The sequence below is a fragment of the Hyperoodon ampullatus genome (assembly GCF_949752795.1).
Source record: "Hyperoodon ampullatus genome assembly, chromosome: 11".
NCBI classification, from domain to species: Eukaryota; Metazoa; Chordata; class Mammalia; order Artiodactyla; family Ziphiidae; genus Hyperoodon; species Hyperoodon ampullatus.
In genome coordinates, this window is record NC_136924.1 from 55838602 (window position 1) to 55861350 (window position 22749).

The 22749-nt window shown below is 51.5% G+C and overlaps 2 protein-coding genes across 5 annotated transcripts; both read left to right on the top strand.

Moving 5' to 3' along the window:
* Window positions 1-1115: 1115 nt before the first annotated feature.
* SMARCD1 (SWI/SNF related BAF chromatin remodeling complex subunit D1) lies at window positions 1116-11409 on the top strand (the record flags this gene model as incomplete). Of its 3 annotated transcripts, XM_079715055.1 has the most annotated exons (13): window positions 1116-1292; window positions 1971-2158; window positions 2423-2465; window positions 2562-2684; window positions 3168-3290; window positions 4353-4469; window positions 5973-6074; window positions 6366-6527; window positions 6608-6705; window positions 8146-8281; window positions 9880-10002; window positions 11123-11224; window positions 11356-11409. In XM_079715055.1, the coding sequence occupies 13 exons, from the start codon at window positions 1116-1118 to the stop codon at window positions 11407-11409; spliced, it is 1548 nt and encodes a 515-aa protein (XP_079571181.1). The 3 variants fall into 3 exon arrangements, with proteins under 3 accessions (XP_079571181.1, XP_079571183.1, XP_079571182.1); XM_079715057.1 differs by lacking the exon at window positions 9880-10002; XM_079715056.1 differs by lacking the exon at window positions 4353-4469.
* A 4582-nt stretch (window positions 11410-15991) lies between these two features.
* Window positions 15992-21797, top strand: GPD1 (glycerol-3-phosphate dehydrogenase 1; the record flags this gene model as incomplete). Of its 2 annotated transcripts, none has more annotated exons than XM_079715381.1 (8): window positions 15992-16047; window positions 16518-16695; window positions 17522-17662; window positions 18258-18396; window positions 18636-18748; window positions 19435-19668; window positions 19893-19999; window positions 21170-21797. In XM_079715381.1, 8 exons carry the CDS (start codon window positions 16007-16009, stop codon window positions 21264-21266), a joined length of 1050 nt encoding a protein of 349 aa, XP_079571507.1. In that variant the 3' UTR covers window positions 21267-21797. The 2 variants fall into 2 exon arrangements, with proteins under 2 accessions (XP_079571507.1, XP_079571508.1); XM_079715382.1 differs by having other exon boundaries at window positions 16007-16047; window positions 17591-17662.
* Between the last annotated feature and the right edge of the window lie 952 nt (window positions 21798-22749).

The window sequence follows — 22749 nt, forward strand, 5'->3', positions numbered from 1 at the left end:
TAGGCCTTCCCACTAAGTGCTTAGAGCTGAGCTTGGCTTGGGGCCAAACAATCAGGGCAGGAGTAAGGCGGCGGGAGCAGGGATACTCTGGTCTTCCTGGGATGGGACAGGCTGACCATCACACCAGGAATGGTTTGAACCACTGCGCAGGGAAAGAGGAAGAGGTCAAAGGCAACAAAGATCCCAAAGAGAAGTCCTAGCACAAAGGATTCTTTGGAGAGGGGTCAGGGTCAAACTTCAAAATAAATTTAGGGCTTCCCTGGTGGCGCAGTGGTTGAGAGTCCGCCTGCCGATGCAGGGGACGCGGGTTCGTGCCCCGGTCCGGGAAGATCCCACATGCCGCGAAGCGGCTGGGCCCGTGAGCCATGGCCGCTGAGCCTGCGCGTCCAGATCCTGTGCTCCGCAACGGGAAAGGCCACAACAGTGAGAGGCCCGCATACCGCCAAAAAAATAATAATAATAAATTTAAAATCTAGAAGCAGGTTAGGTTAAAGGTCACGGGGAAAGTTGGGTTTAAGTTCGAACGTGAGGTAGTTATTGAGGCATTTTATTTATGGAATGAGCCCCGGACTATCAACCAGAAGATCTGGATTCTATGTTTCGACTTCTACTGCTAACTTGTTGGTTAACTTTGCCAAGTTATTTACTCTGAGTTCACCTCTCCTGTTTGTAAAATGGAGTAAACAGTGCGTACTCCTCTTCAGCGCGCTGGGCTGAGAGCAGGAAGAGAAGGAAAGGAAAAACAGCGCTTTGTAAAGTTAAACGCATTGCGCCAAGATGAAGCAGTTACTCCATCACCCTGAGCTGTGGTCCCCCTTTCCAGTTCCTTGTCTTCCTCCGTCGGCCTGGGGGCGCCCGCTCGCAAGGCCTCTCTATCCCAGAGCTCCTCTCTATGGTTTTCCCTCCCGGACCGTGAAGGCTGGAGGGAGTGGTCACACGCCTTTTCCGCTTGTCTCCCCCCGCTCTAGCCCACAGTCTCGCTGCCCCGAGCCTCCCGTGCCGGCGGGCCGGCCGGGCGGACGGGCGGGCGCGCGGGGGGCGCGGGGGGCGCGCGGGGGGCGGGGGGAGTTCCGGTTCCGGTTCTTTGTGCAGCTGCAGCAGCGGCTCCGGGAAAGATGGCGGCCCGGGCGGGTTTCCAGTCTGTGGCTCCGAGCGGCGGCGCCGGAGCCTCAGGAGGGGCGGGCGCGGCGGCTGCCCTGGGTCCGGGCGGGACTCCGGGGCCTCCGGTGCGAATGGGCCCGGCGCCGGGTCAAGGGCTGTACCGCTCCCCGATGCCCGGAGCGGCCTATCCGGTGAGTGCGGCAGGAGGAGGGGCGCGCTGGCCGGGGGCGGGGCCGTGCGGGGGCCTGGGAGTGACAGGGGTGGGGGGAGGAGTAGGAGGGACTCGCCAGGGAGGGATTCGGGCCGTGAGTCGGGGTGCAGGGAGGCAGTGCGTCGGGGTGCAGGGAGGCAGTGCGGGGAAGGGAGGGGAGGCAGTTAGCATCCTCATCTGCTCCTAGGGGCATTGTTTTCTTGGGGAGTCAGTGTGTACAGCCAGGGTGGACGAAGAAGTGGGGCAAAGCATGGGCCTGTGAGAGCTTGTGTGCTAAAGGGCCTAGGCAGCTCCAGCGCCCAGAGGAACACAGAAGGTGTAGCTGGCAAATTGAGGTCAGCTTCTGAGGAGACAGTAGCTGGCAGTACTCTGCGAGCAAAAGTGGAATTAGAGAAGATGTCCAATGCGCCAGATACAAAATAGACTGGGGAGAATTTGAGTGTAATCTAGCTGTCTTAGCTTTGGGGCTATATCTGAGGCAGCTCCAGTTATCTAGATTTCACAGAGATAGAGGGCTCTCCTCCCAGCCCACCATTGTGCTCCACCCCACCCCCTCAGCCTTGTTTCATTCAAAGAACTCAGGCCTCCCCCACTTTGCCTTTCTTGGTGGGGTTTGCAGGGGAAGCGATGACATCTCTGGGTCCTCTTCCCTGTGTAGAGACCAGGTATGCTACCAGGCAGCCGAATGACACCTCAGGGACCTTCCATGGGACCCCCTGGCTATGGGGGGAACCCTTCAGTCCGACCTGGCCTGGCCCAGTCAGGGATGGACCAGTCCCGCAAGAGACCTGCGCCTCAGCAGATCCAGCAGGTCCAGCAGCAGGCGGTCCAAAATCGGAACCACAAGTAAGATGACCCTGGGGCGGAGGGAGGGAGGGAGGATGCCTGTGAGGATGCAGGTGGTGGGAGTCCCTCAACCAAGAAGTGGTGGTGCTGTGTCAGCAGACGGTGCTCATTCTTGAAAATGCTTTGCGTTTTTTGGGGATGGGGGTGTCTGACTTGAGACAGGCTTTGCAGTTCCTTCACTTCACTATAAACGGAGGTGCGGACAGCCTGTCTTCATGTTCTGGCTAGTTCCATCCCATCCTGACAAGTGTTTATTCCAAACAGTGCAAAGAAAAAGAAGATGGCTGACAAAATTCTACCTCAAAGGGTGAGTCCAGGCTATATAGGTCTTCTTGAAGGTGTGGTGAGCTTGAGAATAGAGATGGTCAGCTCAAGATCCCAATGATATGTTTCTGCTCCTAAGATTCGTGAACTGGTACCAGAATCCCAGGCCTATATGGATCTCTTGGCTTTTGAAAGGAAACTGGACCAGACTATCATGAGGAAACGGCTAGATATCCAGGAGGCTTTGAAACGTCCCATCAAGGTAACGCAGGAGAGTGCTAGGCAGAGAGCCAAAGGAGAGGACGCGGGAACCTTCAGCAGGCTTGGGATGAGAAATCAAAGGCATAGCACAGCTCTCCTTGGCATTTAAATTAAATCTCTCCCTTTCGCCTACCAACTGAGAATTACATTAGAAGCATAAGAACAGAACAGCGAAGGGGGAGGGGCTTTTGATATTCCTTGCACCAGAAATATACCCTGTTGGTGTTTTTGCTACAACTGCTCTGCCACCTTGGGAACCTGGCACCTTGCATGACTCTGTCCATCTGACATCCTGGTGAATGCACTTGCACTCAGGCCAGTGGCCTGTACTCTTCTTCTAGGTGGAATCTCCATCCGCCCACCCCAAGGACTGGGTAGACAGTAAGCCAGCCTGTTAGGAGTCATTTTCAGGTTTGGGGAGACCCTTGTCTTCAACGTCAAACCACTGAAGCCCCACTATCAATCCTGTTTCTGCCTTCCTCAGCAAAAACGGAAGCTGCGAATTTTCATTTCTAACACTTTCAATCCGGCTAAGTCAGATGCCGAGGATGGGGAAGGGACGGTGGCTTCCTGGGAGCTTCGGGTAGAAGGACGGCTCCTGGAGGATGTGAGTTCAAGGTCCACTGTGGTCGGCATTTAGGGTGGGAGCTGCTGGGAACAAGCAGTATTGTCTGGTTGGCAGGAAGCCTGACTGGTGCTTACAGCTCCTGTTGGGAACAGCAGGGAGAGGGTCACTGTGTTCCCTGTACTAAAAGACAATGGTTCTTTGTTTCTGGCTCCCACAGCTTGACCCCCTCTGTGGTATCATATCGAGAACCTTATTGTCGTGGGATTTGATTTGTTGTTTACCTCCTTCCTGATGCTGCTAGCCATTGGACTTGGCAGTATCTGCAGATTTTTCAGTTAGGTTTTTTTTTAAACCAAGTGAGTTTGCACTTAGCATTTGGGCCATGCTTTCCTCTCTGAGTCCTTGAGGTTCTCGATCTCCACTGTGGCATCTCCATCTTCCCAGCTTCCATTGGAGACATTTCACAATTTACGTGGGATAGATTTCTCTGACGGGCTCTTTGTTGCTTCATGGGAACATCAGCTGACAGGTGATAACCCCCAAACTTCCCACCCCAGAAGCTCCTTGGAGAAGCTCACCTTCCATTCCCTTATACTCTCTGGCTTTCTATTTTTAGCTGTTCACAGGCGAGCCAGTATGAATGCATTTTTCAGGAGAACCAGGGCTCAGTGTCAGAGCCTCCTTTTTCTCTATATAGGTCCGGTCCATCTACCGGTGGTGTCATGTCATCCAAATAAAGCTGTTTTTGTTCTGGCTTTTTATTACCTGTGATTCATTTCCCCTCTAGAGTCAGACTTTTCTCTGTTTAGACTTGCTTTATTATGGGCAGAGGTTTGGCTTAACTTGCCCCATTTCCCTTGGGGAAATGAGGTGGGTACGTCAATCACCCTATATGTGTTATAGGCTGCTTCTTCAGGGTTCATTGCTACTGTGACTTGTTCAGTATCCACAGACACCTGCCTTGCCATCTCCTAAGAGGTTCTCAGAAGACATTTTTGAGTGTTTTTCCCATTGCTTTTATGGGTTCCTTTTTTATAGGACTTTGTTTTGGGGAATTTCTTCTGGCCTTTTCTAACATGACCTCTCCTCTCTCTCCTCTAGTCAGCCTTGTCCAAATATGATGCCACCAAACAAAAGAGGAAGTTCTCTTCTTTTTTTAAGTCCTTGGTGATCGAACTGGACAAAGACCTGTATGGGCCAGATAACCATCTGGTGGAAGTGAGTAGTTCTGTCCTCTAGGCTTTGCTTTGACTTTATGACTGGAGGATGATGGACTTGGGAGCCAAACATTAATGTCTAGGGAAAGGGGAAGGTATGAATAAAGGGTTACCCCAGGTGTACAATTCCTCCAACGCAGTTTGCACGTTGGCCTCCAGGTGGCACTAGCTGTTCAGTTCTGGTACTGTTTGGACCCAAGAGCTTTTGCAGTCTGACTTGTCCCACCTTTTAAATTTTACTATCTTTGTTGCTGCCCCCACTTTCAAGGAAAATTCTGATGGAGGCCTCTTACACATGCCAAGCCATCTCTGCATCTTGCTTATTAAAAATGGTGAGATGGGGCTTCCCTGGTGGTGCAGTGATTGAGAGTCCACCTGCCGATGCAGGGGACACGGGTTCGTGCCCCGGTCTGGGAAGATCCCACATGCCGCAGAGTGGCTGGGCCCGTGAGCCGTGGCCGCTGAGCCTGCGCGTCTGGAGCCTGTGCTCTGCAACGGGAGAGGCCACAACAGTGAGAGGCCCGCGTACTGGAAAATAAAATAAAAATTTAAAAAGTAAAATAAAAATAAAAATGGTGAGATGTAGTTATCCACACACCATTCTACCTTTTTCCTGGTAACAAGTGCTGTGATTAAGGGGGTTAACTAATAGGGTTCTAGTCCTTGCCAAGGCTACTTTTGCAGATCTGGGACTTGCTTTTGGTTCCTGCTCTGTTTAGATTCACATTCCAAATCATCAAAAATTCTTTATTGTAATGCCTGATTACATAGTGTTGTTCTGAAGACTATGTTAGCAACAGTGTTCTTTGGGATATAGTCAAAACCAGAATGAGACAGTCCAGCACTCCAGGTGAACTTAACCTGCTCCTTTCTTTGCCAGTGTAGCTGCAGGTCTTTACCATCTAATAAGGGAAGTAAGTCATAGAATCAGTAGAAATTTGTAAATATATTTAACTTAACTTTATAGCAGTAGAGCATAGTGGCTAAGAATGTGGACTGTAGAATCTGACACACCAGAGCTCAGATAGCAGCTCCACCACTTATTGGCTGTTGACCTTAGGCAGCTTACTTCACTCTTCTAAGCATTAGTTTTCTCATCTGTAGAATAGGTTTAATGGTGCCTATCTCGTATGAATGTTGTGGGGATTAAATATGATAATCCAAATAAATGCTTTAGAATATTCTTGCACATAGTAAGTACCCAATAGATGATAGCTACGTTATTTTACTATACACATGTATATTATCCATTTTTGTGGATAAAATTATCACTGAAAGTTCAGGCTAATTTAAATGTGACCCTGAGCAGTCATAATGAAAAGGTCAATCGACTTATAGACAGGAATTCCGAAGTCATATGCAGTTTTTAAAAATGTCTCATGCTGTTGCTCTTCTCCAGTAGCTTCAGTAATCAAAGTTGAATATTCAGTCATTACAGAAGCTCTTCCCTCCCACCCCAGCTCTTCCTCTGGGAGAGCACCCCCTGACATCTTCCTCTCTGTAGTGGCACAGGACCGCCACTACCCAGGAGACAGATGGCTTCCAGGTGAAGCGGCCAGGAGACGTGAATGTACGGTGTACTGTCCTGCTGATGCTGGATTACCAGGTATTCTGTGCTGATGTGAGGGGGTCCAGCTTTCACAGCCACATCCCATCAGCAGTCTGACATTTAAAGGTTTAAGTCTAGTTGTGGGTAATTTGCCGCCGACTGTTACCTCCCTAAATATAGGGATAGGGTCTTAGTCATTTCTGAGTTCCTGTTAGTGTATTTCTGCCCCAGGGAAAGCACCTCATTAATGCCTGTTGAATGGCTTGAATGTATGGCCGTGCCAAGCACCTCATAATGCACATAGACTCAGCTTATTAGCTTCATCCCAAACTCTTTGGTTCTCTATAGCCTCCTCAGTTTAAATTAGACCCTCGTCTGGCTCGGCTGCTGGGCATCCACACCCAGACCCGTCCAGTGATCATTCAAGCACTGTGGCAATATATTAAGACGCATAAGCTCCAGGACCCACATGAGCGGGAGTTTGTCATCTGTGACAAGTACCTCCAGCAGGTAAGAAAAGGACCCATTCTTTTGCTCAAGTCCACTGGAGCACTAATTGTGCTCTTAGCTGCTTCTCCTCTTTCCCGCAGATCTTTGAGTCTCAACGTATGAAGTTTTCAGAGATCCCCCAACGGCTCCACGCCTTGCTTATGCCACCAGAGCCCATCATCATTAATCATGTCATCAGGTAAGCATGTGTGTACAGGGCAGTGGTGTGCTGGAGCTGGCTTGCACCAGCTGCACAAGTCAGTTCTCAAAATTTTCAGGGATTTTGCAAGCAGGTTGTTAAACACAGTCGTTATTTAAGGTTAAATTATACAAACTTGGGCTTCCCTGGTGGCGCAGTGGTTGAGAATCCGCCTGCCGATGCAGGGGATACGGGTTCGTGCCCCGGTCCGGGAAGATCCCACATGCCGCGGAGAGGCTGGGCCCGTGAACCATGGCCGCTGAGCCTGCGCGTCCGAAGCCTGTGCTCCGCAATGGGAGAGGCCACAACAGTGAGAGGCAAAAAAAAAAAAAAAAAAAAAAAAAAATTATACAAACTTGCAATTAAATACGTTATATTAAAAATAAGGGTAATATATACTCAAAAATTCATCATCTCTGAATTATTATATTAGTTTACTGGTGTTTGTGTTTTCAGGGTTACTTCTGTCTATTGTGTCTGTATGGTGGAAATACTATCTAATGATATGTTACTGCACATCCCTTCCCAGCTCCTTGATCAGTGATACAATGTTGGCATCTTGAAATCAATCATGTCGAGAATATTTAAAACACAGAAATCAGCAAATGCTACAAGTCAGGGCTTTTTGTTCTTCTTCTTCTCTTTTGTAGAATCAGTTATTAGATATTTACCACCTCATCACTGATGAGCTACTATCTTTTCTCTGGGTGGTAGGACATTCTAAGCTGAGACTCCAACCCCATTACCTCCATCTGCTTTTCTGTTCAGAAGGTGGACGAGCAAGGCATCTCTAGGGAGATATGGAGTGAAGGAGGGCATCTTCTCCTCAAAGCAGCATGTCTTCTGGCTGGATGTAGTTTTTGCCTTCTTTCCCTCATTCCATATTAATTAGCCTTCCTTTCATTAGACCCTGAACCATCATCACTCAGCCAATAGTAACTCCTACAGCCTATACACTGGGTCAGTAGAAGCTAGTTTGTCCCATATTCATGGGCTTAAAGTTACGCCACTTTTTATTTTGCGTGGTATGTGTTTTATTTGAATTAATTTTCAGGGTCAATTTTAGCTTAATGGGAAAGATACAGAAGATACTGTAGTGATGGTCTCCTTGTAGGGAGGGAGAAACTTACTTTTCATTGGATATCTTCTGTAACATTTGAATTTTTACCATTGAGTTTTTTTTTTTAATTAACTCTGTTGAGGTTTATATGCAATATATTGCACCCACTTAAAATAAAATTTGATGATTTTTGGCAAATGTATACATCCTGTAGCTATCACCACAAGGAACGTACAGAACATTTCCGTCACACCGAAGAGGTCTCTTGTGCCCTTTTGCAGTCAACTCCTTGCCCTTCAGTCTAGACCATCTTTTTGACCCTGTGTAATTAGCTCTTAGGGGACAAGCCCTTTACCAGGCCCCTTTGGTTTCCTCCCCAGTGTTGACCCGAATGATCAGAAAAAGACAGCTTGTTATGACATTGATGTGGAAGTGGATGATACCTTGAAGACCCAGATGAATTCTTTTCTGCTGTCTACTGCCAGCCAGCAGGAGATTGCTACTCTAGACAACAAGGTAGGGACCATGCCCTGGATAGTTGGGTGCCACCAGCCCTCTATCACAGCTTCTTGGCTTCTTTTGATTCTTGATATTCATTCAAAATGTACTGCCACCCAGTAAATGCTAGGCACTCTGTTTGGTGCTGGTTGGAGCCAGACACACATGAGTTCTGATTCTTGGCAATACCTCTTAATAGCTTTGAGCCTCAGTTTCTGATCTGCGAAATAGAGACCATAATACGTATTTTTATAAGTTTGTTATGAGGGTTAAATGAGACAGTGTATGTAAAGACATGACATTGTATCTGGCACAAAAAAACAAATGGCCGCTGCTGCTCCTCTTGTTATTATCGATACCATTATCAGACATAGTCCATGCAGGTAAAGCCAGAAAGGCTCTGGGAACACAAAGGAGAACAGGGAGGCCTTCCTGGAGGAGCTGATGCCCCAACTAAATCTTGAAGGACGACATGGGAGTCAATGAAAGGGGAGAAAGGAGGATGTTGCTTAGGGGCTTCAGGGGCAGAGGCCATTCCAGAAAGAGGGAGCAGGGTGTATGAAGGCCCAAAGATGAGCAGAGAGCCTGGCATGTTCAAGAAGTACAAGCTGCTTACTGTGTTAGATAGAGCTCGGGGTGCTGGGGAAAAGAAACTGGATAGGGAAGCAGGATCCTAGTCATGAAGCAGCTTTGCGGGGAAAACTGGCTTACACTTTGTCCTGAAAACTGGAGGGCCTGGTGCTCTTTGCATTTAGAATGATCACTGGCAGGATGGTGGGGAGTGAATTGTAATGGGGGCAGATGTGCAGGAAGGAAGCCCAGTTAAGTGGCTGGTGCAGTGATGCACGTGAGATGTGTCGAGGGCCTAAACTTACGGTCCTGACAGTGAGAATGGAAATGAGTAGATAGATTTGGAAGGTGTTAAGGTGAAATTGCAGGGATTTGGACACTGGGTGGAGACGGTGGGGGGAGGTGTGAGGGAGAAGAGGCGTTATGACAGCCCTCAGGTTTTCAGCTGGAGTGTACAGTTGTAGTTACTCAGATTGGGAACAGGAGGAGAAGCAGGTATTGGGGAAAGGTAGTGAATTTAATTTCGGAGAGTTTAGGGTGCCTTGAGATGTCAAGCAGGTGGATGGGTTGGAGTTTGGAAAATGGATTCTGGTCTGCAGACTGGGGACTCATTACCTTGTCAGTGGTACTGGAAGACATACAAGTAGATGAAATCGCCAGGAGGAGTAGAGAGAATGAGAAGAGGACAAAGAACAAAACCCACGGACCACAGCTTTTGAGACAGCTCTCTGTACCACTTCTTTTCTACCTGAGAGTGCTTCAGGACCCATTTGTGCTGTGGATTAAATATTCACCATGTAGCGTCGTCCACAGTGGACATTGTGGAGACTAAAAGGAAAACTTCCCTCACGTGGGGTGTATAGAGACACGGTGCACATCACCTGCTAAGCGAATGCCGAGCGCCGGAGCAGGTGGGGCAGCAGTGCCATTTCTGGGCCACACTCTGTTCTTAGGTTGGGAGCGGCACAAGAAGTCACACACTGCCTGCCATTTAACTTTGCATTTCCCCAGTGTGAAAATGTTATGAGCTTCCTTCTTCCTTTCAGATCCATGAGACCATAGAAACTATCAATCAGCTGAAGACCCAGCGAGAGTTCATGCTGAGCTTTGCCAGAGACCCTCAGGGTTTCATCAATGACTGGCTTCAGTCCCAGTGCCGGGACCTCAAGGTAAAGAACCTGGGGCAGGTGCAAAGACACTTAGATCCGTGAGGCATACATTTGCTCCGTTTCTGTAGCATGAGATAGAGAGCCAGGGGAAAGTGAGGGACCAGACTTTCTTTAGTGTGTTCCAGGGCCCATTTTACAATTAAGTAGGGAAATGGAGGTGGAACCGTCAAGTGTTTATCTAGTACTTACTATGTGCTGTCACTGTGCACCGTATTGTAGGCGATGCAGAGTGGAAAACTTGATCTTTTTCAAAGTAGCACACATTCTGTTCGGAGAAACCATGTTACTGTGATTTAAAAAGTAGTAATCAGGTAAGACGTTATTGGAACTCACCAGTACCAAAAAGGTCATACAAAGGAGAAGGGAGATTGATGAGGCTAGAATAGCTAGGGAAGGCTTCATGGAGAATTTGGGATTTGAGTTATATCCCAGAGAGGGGAGCATCATAAGCTCAGGCAGGAAGGTAGGAATGAGCATAGAATGTGTGAGATGTGTCCTCAGTGCTCGCCTATTCTGTGGTGATTGACTGCAGTTAGCCCGAGAAGAGGAGCAAGGCACGGGGTGCCCGAAAGGATCCCTGAAGAAGGCAATGACTTGTTGACAGCACAGGCGACTTTGGGTGTTGTTTTAGTGGTTTGCTAGGGCCACCGTAGTAAAGTACCACAAACTGAGTGGCTTAAACAAGGGAAACTGTATTGTCTCATGGTTCTGGAGGCTAGAGTCTGAAATCAGGGTGTCAGCAGGGTTTGGTTCCTTCTGAGGGCTGGGAGGGAGAGTCTGTTCCAGGCCTGTCTCCTAGCTTGTGGTAGCCTCAGGCATTCCTTGGTTTGCAGATGGTGTTCTCCATGTGTCTTCATATCATCTTTCCTCTCTGCATGTCTGTCTCTGTGTCTAAGTTTCCCCTTTTATAAAGACACCAGTCATATTGGATTAGGCCCATCCTAATGACCTTATCTTAGCTTGATCATCTGCAGAGACCCTATTCCTAGATAAGGTCACATTCACAGGTACTGGGAGGGTTAGGATTTCAACATCTTTTAGGGAATACAATTCACTCCATAACAGATGACAAGGAAGGAAACAAGTCTTTCCTGTGTCTTCCCCCTCCCGTCTCCCTCAGACCATGACTGATGTGGTGGGTAACCCAGAGGAAGAGCGCCGAGCTGAGTTCTACTTCCAGCCTTGGGCACAGGAGGCCGTGTGCCGATACTTCTACTCCAAGGTAGGCACCTGGGGTGCACAGGAGAAACTGACAAAAGGCAAGGGGTCTGCACCCTTGATGGGGGTCAGTGGTGTTAGGTACCAACTTCTGGTTTGTCTCATCTTCCACTCCCTCCACTATTTTCTCCTTAGGTGCAGCAGAGACGACAAGAATTAGAGCAAGCCCTGGGAATCCGAAATACATAGGGCTTCTCCCACAGCCCTGATTTGGCTGCACCGATTTCTTTATTTGGGCCCTGTGCTGCCTGCCTCATAGCACCTGCCTTGGTCTTGCTTGGGGCCTTCCAGGGGATGCTGTTGGTTCTAGGATAACACCAGAATGAAGAGGGTCTCACATGATACCTGTTGCCCTCTTCTCCCACCCCATCCCTTCCTACCCCCAGCTTCCCTTTGCCCCACAAAGTTCCCATGTGCCTGTACCCTCCCCTGGTCTGCATAGGACCTCTAGATAGTATTAGAGAGAGAACCCATAGTGGTAATCAGTGCATTGAATGGATTGGGCCTAAGGCCAAGTGGTCTTCAAGGGGACCAGCTACACTGATCCTGCCCTTCAGAGACCCAGGAGTTGGGAGCTTTAGCCCCTTCTCCGAGACTCAGGCCTGGGGGCACTCTATAAGCTAGTTGATCTTGGCTTTCCTGATAACAGAATCCAGTTTCCTTCCTTCCCTCCACAGGTTTGGAGCAAACTGTCCCTTCACTTGTTGCCCTCTAGCACTAAAGGAATCCTTGTTCTTGGGCTCCACTGAGCCCCAGGTCAGTCTGCGGCCCTCTGGATTGGCCTGCTGTCTCAGTGCTTCTCTTTAACTCCCTCGTAGGGGGTCCACATCAGTATTGGAGTTTGTTCTCTTAGTATTGCTCCCTCTCACCACACTCCCTGTAGCTGCTTTTTAGGATTCCCTCCTATCTGTCCTAACCCAGGGCATTTGAGTGGGGGAATCTTGCCTTTCCCTGTCAGAGCCCCAAGGGCCCTCACCTAGGGTACTGTCATTGCCAGCGGAGGCTGTTCCTTCCTGCTGTTGCTTGGAGGTGTGACTTATTCATTCATTCCACCCTGCCTCCCCCATCCTTTCATGGAGAAACAGGCCTAAAATCAAACGGGTAAAAGCCCTGGGCCATCCCTGTCTTCCTGTCCCTTGTCTGCCCAGTTGACACCCACTGGTGACTTCCAGGGCACTGAGGAGTGAAAGCGCCTAGGGCTAGAGAATAGCTCTGAGTTGGGTCTGTGACTCTTCCCTCTCCCTGCCTCACAGGACTGTGACTCCCCAGCCCCTGCCCTCAAAGCTTCAGACCCCTCAGGTAGCAGCAGGACCTTGTGATCTTGGCCCCTTGCAACTTAGATGGTTTTGCATCTTTCCAGGAGAGCCTCAAATTCTTCTTCCAGGTTGTATCACCCGAGTTAGCATAGCCCAGGCTCGCAGACTCAACACAGCAGGGTGGGAGACAGCTGGGCACAGAGGGGGAATCCCGTTCAGCATGGGCTCTAAACCCGCAGAACTGACAAAGCCCCTGCTTCCCCACCCCCTCCTCAGGCTTCTGCGAGCACATCCCCCAGCCCGTATCCCTGACTGTCCCACACTGGGGACAGCAGAACTTTCTCCCCATCTTCCCCTTGCTGTCATTATCCCACTCCTCCCTTGAAAGGTTCTCCCCAGAGTGACACTGGACAGACAACCTCTGTCCCTGGGGCTGGAACCATGAGAAGGAAGCTCAGCACTCCTACACAGTGTCCCTGAAGATAACTGTTTTTATTAACTGAATTATTACGTTTTTTTCATGGACCAAAATTTTTTTTGTACTGTCCCCTTACCGATGTCACCCAGTTTTAATAAAAGAATCTTCTGAAAGATGGGTCCCCCTACCTACTGATGGAGAGCTTTTCCCTGAGCTTTCTTCTTCGATACCATTAGCCATGCTCATGGTGTTTGTTCATTCTATTTGACAAATATTTATTGAGCACCTGCTGTGTGCCAGCTATGGTTCTAGGCACTGGGGATATGGTGAAAAGATTTCTACCCTGGGGACCTCAGGTTCTCACCTTAGAGCTTGTTCTATCAGCCCCAATGGTCCAACCAAGCAGGCCAGGTGCTGGTTGGGATTAGTGGGCTTCATCACTGGATCTGAGAGTCCTGTCCTCAGTTCCCGTTAAGGAAGATTCTAACAAGACAGTGGCACTGCCCTTCTCTCCCTTGTCCTTCTAAACTCCCCAGGGCACCTGCTGGCTCGAGTGTGCCATCCTTGGGTACCTGTGGCCCTTACACTTGAACTTGAGCCTCCTCTAGAATTCTCAGGGCTCCTGTCTTCATACGGGCCAGCGCTGTATGAGGACTGAAGACATTTGTGGTTTGTGTGCCTGCCATTCTTTAAGGTTCCACTTTCTCAACCCTGAGTGAGATTTTAGTTCCTAAGACTGGCATGGAAGTGCTGCACTGTCATCCTCATGCTATGGACAACCAAGCCTTCACTGGTAGAGTTGAGAAGACTTTGCTCAGGATTGGGTCCCATTAGCAAGAAGCATGAAATTCTGCTGCAGTTTCCATCGTATGCCTGCTTTCCATCGTATGCCTGGTGGTTCTTTACTTTCCTCCTTTGTGCCATTATCTAGCTTGGTTCTGCTCAAGAAGGGGGTTTAGAACACAGGGTGAAGGCAACTACATTCCAAAGTTGTAGTTAAAAAATTAACTTTTGCCTCCATGCATGTGAACACTCAAGTATTGCGTATATGCAGTCAAACCCAAGGATACAGCCACTATTCCCAATCTGGAATGTGGGAGTTTATCAGACTTGAGTAGGGAAAGCAGAAGAGAGTGTGTGGGTGATGATAACTTGGGAGTGGAAAAAATTGATGTCAAGGACATTGAAATGGCATCTGTTTTCACCCAGGCTAATTACATGTGTAATGAATGGCTGATGAACCATTATTAATTTCAAGCAAATCTGCAGTTTGCTCTTGGGAAAAGAGCTCTAGTGGTACAGATTATTGGCCTGTGACAGGCTAATTCTGAATCTCTGCACACTCTTTATTCCTATATAAATGAACAAATTCTTTGTCTCCATACTACTTAAAATGATCGTAGGGACAAAAAGATGGAAGCATTTAGGCAAAACCAAGGTTATTTTATGCATAAACATCCATTCTTTGGGGTTCTCATCCTGTGTGCCAGGGACAGAAGCATTCTTTCTCTTCCATCACCCATAATCAGTGCTCCCAGCTGGCAGCCTGGCACTGGTGCCTTTGTCACAGTGCCAGTGCAATAACAGTGGTCTGTGGGAGGCTGGCTCTGTAGTAGGCATAATTTTGTTCCTAAGAGAAACAATCAACTGCTGATTTCATGTATGTCCCCCTAAGGGAACTCCCTGGCCGTGGGAGTAGAGTATGGTGGGCTTTTTCCCAGGCAGTCCCTAGAACTTAGGAAACCATTTCTCCCCAGTCTTGACCTCAGGGCCACTTAGCCTTACCCAGTGATTGCCCACAGACTCCCCTCTGGCCCAGTGCTTATCACTTTGCAGCCAGCAGCAGCCCAGGGGGATGGAAACACCCACTCAGCAGTCAGCCAGGCCAGGAGGTCAGCACATGAGCACACAGTGCTGTCTGCCTTCTAGGCCAAGGTGCACAGACAGCTGGAGTGTAGGGGGCCTTTGCCCCACTCTCCACGTCAGCCTAGAAACTAGAGTTCCCCCTCGTAGTTAAACAGGTTGCTGTGGGTGATGTAGAGCCCTGAACTGCACTGTGTGTCCCTTCCATCCTCCCTTCCCCCAGAAGCACACACCCCACTTGCTCTTGATTACAGCATCTGAGACCACAAAGCTCTACAGAGGTCACAACTGCCCCAGGTCCTGCCTCCCTTCCCCTCTCTGGCTTCTGCAAACTAGCCACTAACCTGAAGGAGCCCCTAGTGTGGGGTTAGCCTGGAAACCCAAGAAAGAAGTGAAGGAAGCTCAATACCTCTGAAGGACAGTGAACACTTGGGCTGCCTTCTTTTCTCTCCTATCCTCCTCCTCCTCAAGCCCAGAGTCTGCAAAAGACTTGTGGGCCACTTGGCATCAGAGCCTCCAACTTTAGCCTTTCCTACCCCACTTCCTGGGAAACATTCAGGTGAGGAGAGGCCCACTGGTGTGCTTTGTTTCTTGGGCCCATGGGGTCTTCTTAGCCTTGGGCTGGGTTGCCCCCAAAGCAGGCCCTTACCTCTTATGTGCTCTTATTTAAAGGGGCCACACCCACCCACCCACCTCACTCACCCACAGCCCTGCAGTGGGGCTAGCGTGGGGCAGCACGTGACCTGTCACCGCCAGAGGATGAACCCGTAGAGCAGCTTTCTGGGTCCTGGAGGGACAAGTGGGCGGTTCCTACCTTGGAAAGGCATGCCTGTATCTGCTGCTGGGACTGAATACAATTTATTCCAGTGCTAGGGGATGGGAGTGGGGGACCGGGCACTCCTTATTTGGGCCTGGTCTTGGCAGACCTTAAAATGAAACCATTGCGGGGAGGGAGGGGGTGAGGACCTGGGCTGGGGCCGAGGGAAGTAGCGTGCCAGCACCGTCAGCGGGCAAACCTAAGAGGAAAAGCAGGCCTGGTCTCGGCCGCGTTCCTGTTCCCCACCTGTCTCTACCCTTTTCTTCCCTTTCCCTGGCCCTGCCAGACTTTGTCTCCCTGGGTGCCCGCCTCCCCTCCCCTGGAGGGCGGGGCTTGGCTGCACCCACGTGTGTTGGAGTTAAATGCTCCCAGCCAGCAGAGGAGCTGGGGAGAGTGGCACCCAGCTGGTGGCTCAGGCAGCGAAGCGGCACCATGGCCGGCAAGAAAGTCTGCATTGTAGGCTCTGGTAACTGGTAAGCGGCTCTGTCAAGGAGTATTTGGGGTGGGGGGCGGAAGGGGAGGTTCCCTCAAGTATACAGGAGGTTAGGGAGGGAGGTTTGGTGGGCAGGAGGCAGCCGGTGGGTAGGAAATGCCTCCAGCTCCTGGCCCTTGCGTCTCGGGCAGCAGCACCTGTTCACCACGGGAAGGGAGCCTCCAGAGTGCTCCCTGCCTGAAAGGCTGCCTGGGTTAGGGGGTGGGGGGGAGATCAGAAGGCTGGCCCCCTTCTCCAGCAGCAAAGTATGAGGGAAGGGAAACTGAGTCTCCTTTCTACTGCTAGGTCAGGAGAGATGCAGCGTCACGGGGAGGGGGTGACAAGGAAGGTGGCAAGTAAATAATCCAGTGGCTTCTGTGACATCCTGAGGTGGAGCACTGTCCCCTCCCCTACCACCGTTCCTCTCTCACGCCCCCGCTCCTCCACTTTCTGTGCTCCCCCTCCTGCCAGGGGCTCAGCCATCGCCAAGATTGTGGGTAGCAATGCAGCCCAGCTGGCACGCTTTGACCCACGGGTGAACATGTGGGTGTTTGAGGAAGACGTCGGGGGCAGAAAACTGACAGAGGTCATCAACACACAGCATGAGAATGTCAAATACCTGCCAGGGCACAAGTTGCCCCCCAATGTGGTGAGCCCCAACACCCTGTAGGAAGGGAGAGGGAAGTGGAGGGGGTGCTTCCTGCTGGGAGGGGGCCACTTCACATGCCACCTGTACTTGGGAAGCATCTCAGGAGGGCTACTCCAGGCACAGGGTGTCCCTGGGCACAGCCCCCAAACTGCTGCCCTGAGCACTTCCTGGGACTGAGGAGAACCTGAATGCATCCCCCTGCATCTCCACCCCACCCGGTGGGCTCCCAGGCAGGAAAGGGACGGGGAGAGGATGAAGAAGTTGGTCTCTGTGGCAACCAAAGACAGGTTCTCTGGCCCCCAGACTTGGGGTCTGGGTAGTGCCTGCCTCGGGCTCTAACCCTGTTACTCATTCACTGGGTTATTAGTAAATGTGGAGACTGCTCCTTGGACTTAAGGTCTTTGGTCAGATCCATGTGGCTTACTCCCCACCTGGAAAAGGGGAGCAGGAAGACTGGGGCTCTCCCTTCCCAGTTGGGAGCCCTAAGGAGCAGGGTGATGAAATCTTACTTGGCCTCTTCCTCCTGCCAAGCCCAGACCTCCTTTGGCCTCCCTCACTGTCCCACAGCCAAGGGCTAGGAGAGTGCTGAGAAGAGTTTCCAGGAGTCCTCAAGAGCCCAGGACAGCTGCAACCTAGAGGGAATGATGGCTAGGCGGAAGGAATAGAAGTGTCTCGTTCCTCCAGGTTCAGCCCTTCCAGATTCAACCCCCAAACTGCCCTTCCTTCTTCCCCACCAGCCTCACCCTGTCTCCTAGATCTCCTGCATGGGGCTCCACAGGGGCTAGAAGCAGTCTGTCAGGCCCATGAACGCTGGTCACCCCCACAGGTGGCTGTCCCAGATGTGGTCCAGGCTGCAGTGGATGCTGACATCCTGATCTTCGTGGTACCCCATCAGTTCATCGGCAAGATCTGTGATCAGCTCAAGGGTCACCTGAAGGCAGACACCATTGGCATATCTCTTATTAAGGTGCCAGGGACACCCTCCTGTGGATGGGGGTGCAGCTAACTGCTGTGGGGCTCAGGGTGGGTGAAGTGTGACAAACAGAAAACAGCAGAAGTAGGCCAGGAGTTCTCTGAAGAGAGGAGCTGGCTTTGGGGAGGCTTGAGAAACAGAAGCGGGGGGCCACTGGGAAGGGGAGGTTGGTTGGGGAGTAGGTAAGAGATCGGTTTGGAGGCAGATGTCTTAGGGAGTTTAGGAGGTGTACAAGGGATGCCTAGGGGATACAAGAAGTGGGCTGGTTTGAGGAGTTGAGAAGGGAAGCTGGTTTGGAGCAGTGGCTGGGATGGAAGTTGGTTGGGGGTACTCAGGAGTGGGCTGTTTAGGGATGTGGCGGGGATACATTACCTTGGAGAAGTAGGTTGTGGAAGGAGAGTTTTCAGATGGATTCGTTTTCACATGTTATCTGCTCTCCTCACAGCTAGCTTTGGCTGCATTGGAATAGGGGAGGACCTCTGGGGAGGGACATTGATGAACAGTGAATTTGCAATGGGCAAGATTTCTAGGCGGGAAGCCCTCAGTTGGGGATAAAAGGCACCTGGCCTGAGCTCCATCCTGTGCCCAGGGGGTAGACGAGGGCCCCAACGGGCTGAAGCTCATCTCTGAAGTGATTGGGGAGCGCCTTGGCATCCCCATGAGCGTGCTGATGGGCGCCAACATTGCCAGCGAGGTGGCTGATGAGAAGTTCTGTGAGACAACCATTGGTGAGACCCCACCACCCACATAGATAATGCAACTCCAGTTACATCGCCTCCCCAGGCTATATCCCCCACCCACTTAGCCGTCTTCTCCCCATAAGGCAGGTGAAGGAAGAAGATCCCAGCATCAAAGGTGAGGGGAGTTGGGGCACCCCTATGGAAGGAGCTATAGGTCCTGCTTAGGGCAGTTGTGGGGAGAAGAGTCAAGAGTCCCTTCTTAAAGACTTATCCCCTCCCTACTTTAGGCTGCAAGGACCTGGCCCAGGGACAGCTTCTGAAAGAGCTGATGCAGACACCCAATTTCTGCATCACGGTGGTGCAAGAGGTGGACACAGTAGAGATCTGTGGGGCCTTAAAGGTGAGAGGGCTGCAGAGGCAGCTATGGGGTGGGGAGAAGGCCCTGAAAGAGGGCCTGGCTTAGCTGTACAAGGTTGCTGGGGCTCCAGGCACTCACTCCCCTTCCCCACCAAGTCTCATACACATGGGAAGAACTGCAGAAGCAAGGCCAGGATCGCTCAGGTCTGCCAATTACTTACCATCAGACATTGGGCTTCCTTCTTCCTTTCCCCTATAGCCCCTTGTGGGACATCCCTGTCCCTGGCTCCAAAGGTTGGTCCAGGGGGAAGAGGAGATGCCCTGGGGGAGCACTCAGGCTAATGGGAGATAAGATGTCCAGGACACCCAGACGGATTGATGGCCAGGGCTCTGGATCCTGGACAGACCTATGGATGGATATCGGGAGCATAGGACAAAATAGCCGTGGTTGGGAGGGCCAGGTAGAAGACTGGTTTTCAGGAAAAGTCCTCAAGGATGGAGTATAGGGCAGGGTTGGGGAGCCAGAAAGCACAAGCCCAGGCTAAAAGAAGGGAGTGCAGCAAGTGGGAAAACCAAGAGGTGAAAATAGTTGAGGAGCCCACCCACCTTCCTTCACTTATTCAGTGGGCGTGTCATGGCTGATGGAAGAAACATGAGGCAGGTGCTGAAGGCCCCAAGTGGGGCCTGCCGGAGGGCATCCTTCCTCACCCATGACTTCACTCTTCAAAGAATATAGTGGCCGTGGGGGCTGGCTTCTGTGATGGGCTGGGCTTTGGCGACAACACCAAGGCGGCCGTGATCCGACTGGGGCTCATGGAGATGATCGCCTTCACCAAGCTCTTCTGCAGTGGCCCTGTGTCCTCTGCCACCTTCTTGGAGAGCTGCGGTGTTGCTGATCTCATCACTACCTGCTATGGAGGGCGGAACCGCAAGGTGGCCGAGGCCTTCGCTCGCACAGGAAAGGTGGGCCCTGGGGAGAATGAAGAATGGAGGGTGGGACCTGTAGGTGTTAAGGGAGAGGAACGTGGCTTGAGGCATCTCTTGAACACAAACATTAAGATTGTTGGGAACATTCCCAGCCTTTTTTTCCTCTTAAGACCCACGTCCTCCCAGAGTCCCAGACTCTCTGTCTCGCACTGACAACCCTCCTCTCCCATTTCCATCTGCCTGTCCTGTTTTCTTCACAGTCCATTGAGCAGCTGGAGAAAGAGATGCTGAATGGGCAGAAGCTGCAGGGGCCCCAGACAGCCCGGGAGCTACACAGCGTCCTCCAACACAAGGGCATGCTGGACAAGTAAGCGTCTGCCCCAGCCCCACTGATGGAGGGAACCACCGACAGAAGTGCTCTCCACATTCATCATCTTCCTGAACCCTCCTCAATCTGTGAAGTGGGCAGAGAGGGAAATGTTATCTTATGTTTACAGACAGAGCCTAGAGCTTGGCGAGGGTCTGGTATGCCCGCTGTCCCCCAGCTCGCTCATTGTCTTTGAGTTCTTTCCAGTCTAGTGCTCTTTATACCACATTGCTTGGACCCCTCTGCGTGGCCTCGCTCTGTCCTTTCCTCCTTGTCCTCTGCTATGCAGGTGGACAGGAATAAGCTCCTCTGACTGTTGTGCCTCTTTGTCCATCACCCTCAGTCTAAGCTACTCCCTCAAGACCAACGCTTTTGTTCCGTGAATCCTGTCCTGGGTGCTGAAGTGTGAAGAAAAGGAAAGTCTCTGCTTCAAGGTGCTCCTTTTCAGGGAGCACAAGACAGCGGGGGTGATGGGCTGATCAGAGCAGAACTCTGTTGATCTGAGAAAGAATCCTAGAGCAAGAGAGTATGAAACAGGCTCAGAAGATCAGCTCACGGCTGGTCAGGGTAAAGCCTCCTGGTAAAGGGAGCGGCCTGGGCAACAGGTTGGGAAGGAAACTGGCATTTATTGAGCACCTTCACATAATTCATAATCACTTCTTCACTACTTTGTTATATTGACCCCGTTTTACAGCTGATGATACTGAGGCTTGCCTAATTGGAACAAAAAGTTCATGCCAGGGAATCACGGAGGCAAGTTCAATATGAGAGGGAGCAGGGCAATAAAAACCTTACCCTGGGGCTTCCCTGGTGGCGCAGTGGTTGAGAGTCCGCCTGCCGATGAAGGGGACGTGGGTTCGTGCCCCGGTCCGGGAGGATCCCACATGCTGCGAAGCGGCTGGGCCCGTGAGCCATGGCCGCTGAGCCTGCGCGTCCAGAGCCTGTGCTCCGCAACGGGAGAGGCCACAACAGTGACAGGCCCACGTACCGCAAAAGAAAAAAAAAAAAAAAAAAAGCCTGACCCTAAACCCCAGGGCTAGGAAATACAAATTCTCAGCGATGGGAAATTGAGAGCCAGAGTCTGCCTGAGCTCGAAGGCGGGAGAGTAGGGAGTGGAGGGTTAGGGGGTTTGCCTGGAGGCCAAGCTGGTTCTGTCCTTCCCCATTCTAGGTTCCCTCTGTTCATGGCTGTGTACAAGATATGCTACGAGAACCAGCCAGTAGGTGAATTCATCCGCTGCCTGCAGAATCATCCAGAACATATGTGAGCAGGGCTGGGGCCCAGGCCAGGCAGCCTCTTTACCCCAGCGGAGACAGGCAGAAGCTTGGGGTGCCTGGCCACCACGATCTCTGGGACTCCCCACACAGCAGCATCTTCTCAGCTTTTCACTGGAGGACAGGTGCCTGTGGGCCCGGCCACCTGCCTGGAGATCCTGAAGCACAAGCAGCCTGCAGCCTCCTGCCACCTCATCGCACCAGAAATGGAGTTGCCTAGTCCCTCTCCATATGTGGGGCTTTCTCCCTCTCCTCTGGGAGGGGTAGAATCAGCCCCAGTGCTGCCTGCTTTGGGTATGTGGGGGGAGGAGGGGAGGGGAGGGAGGCAAGGCAAGGGCTGCTTACTGCTGCCTCACACAGACCAGGACTCCTGTCCCCAAGCCCAGTTAATGGCTAAAGAAGTACCTCAGCTGCAAGAGGGATGAGGCAAGGGCTGCAGGGAGGGGTCTGGGCTTTTGGGCTGACATAGACCTCTGCCAGGCCCCACATGGCATCAATGGATCTCTGTTTGTTCGCAAAATACAACCCCCTTCTAGCTTCTCCTAGCAACATCTGCATCCTCAGAAACCTCTGGTCATCCCCTTTGCCCCTCCCCCAGGCTGCCTGGCACCAGAGTTGCTGCCACGCTGGCATCTCTGGCCATGGGGCTTGTCATTCTCTCTTGGGACTTCCCAGTTCCTAGTTCTTTGCCAGCTCCTCCCCACCATGTGTGACCTTTCCAAGCCTCTCTCACCCTCCCTGCCAGCACCCTCTCTGGGGAGCAGAACTTAATCTGCTGACAGAGCTACACCTCTTCACAGCAGGCTCAGATCACTCTACTCCCTGTGACCTTTGTAATTGCCCTGCCTCCCTTCTCAGGAGCTCTAGTGGGGGGAGGTGTCAGCTGGGTCCCTCCTGCTGCTATCTCCCCAGGACATCTTGGATCCACCCCTTACCTCCTAAACCCTGTCCCTAATTCTCAGCTACCCCCAGAGCAGCCAGGGCAGCTAACCAGTTCCTGTATCTGGAGGCCAGGGGGCCAGAGAGTGGGTAAGGGAGGATGAGCAGGTCCCCATCTCTGTGGTCTGAATTCCAAGGCTGGCTCTCCTTTGTCACCTGAAGGCCTTCTCATGAGGTATTGACAACTTCAGCACCTCAGGAGCTGGGAAGCTCACGGAGGAGGAAAAAAATTCAAGCCTCCCTACCCGCTGGGGTGAGGAAAGAACAGGAAGGGGAGGAGGGAGAGGAGTGTCCTTTGCAGTGGCCTTGCTCCAGGATGGAATGGCAGCCAGAGAATGTCACCAGTCAGCAGCTTGGACCCCTGGTTATAAATAGAGGCCGAAGGCTCCTGTCACATCCAGCAGGGGGTCTCAGCTTCCTGTGTGGCAGCATCTGGCAAGCTGTGGCTCTGGCCAGCATTATGTTAACCCTCCCTTAGTCCTGGACAAACCAGGGGGCAGGCTCCTCTCAGCCCCTAGCCCTTGAGAAGTCAGTCTT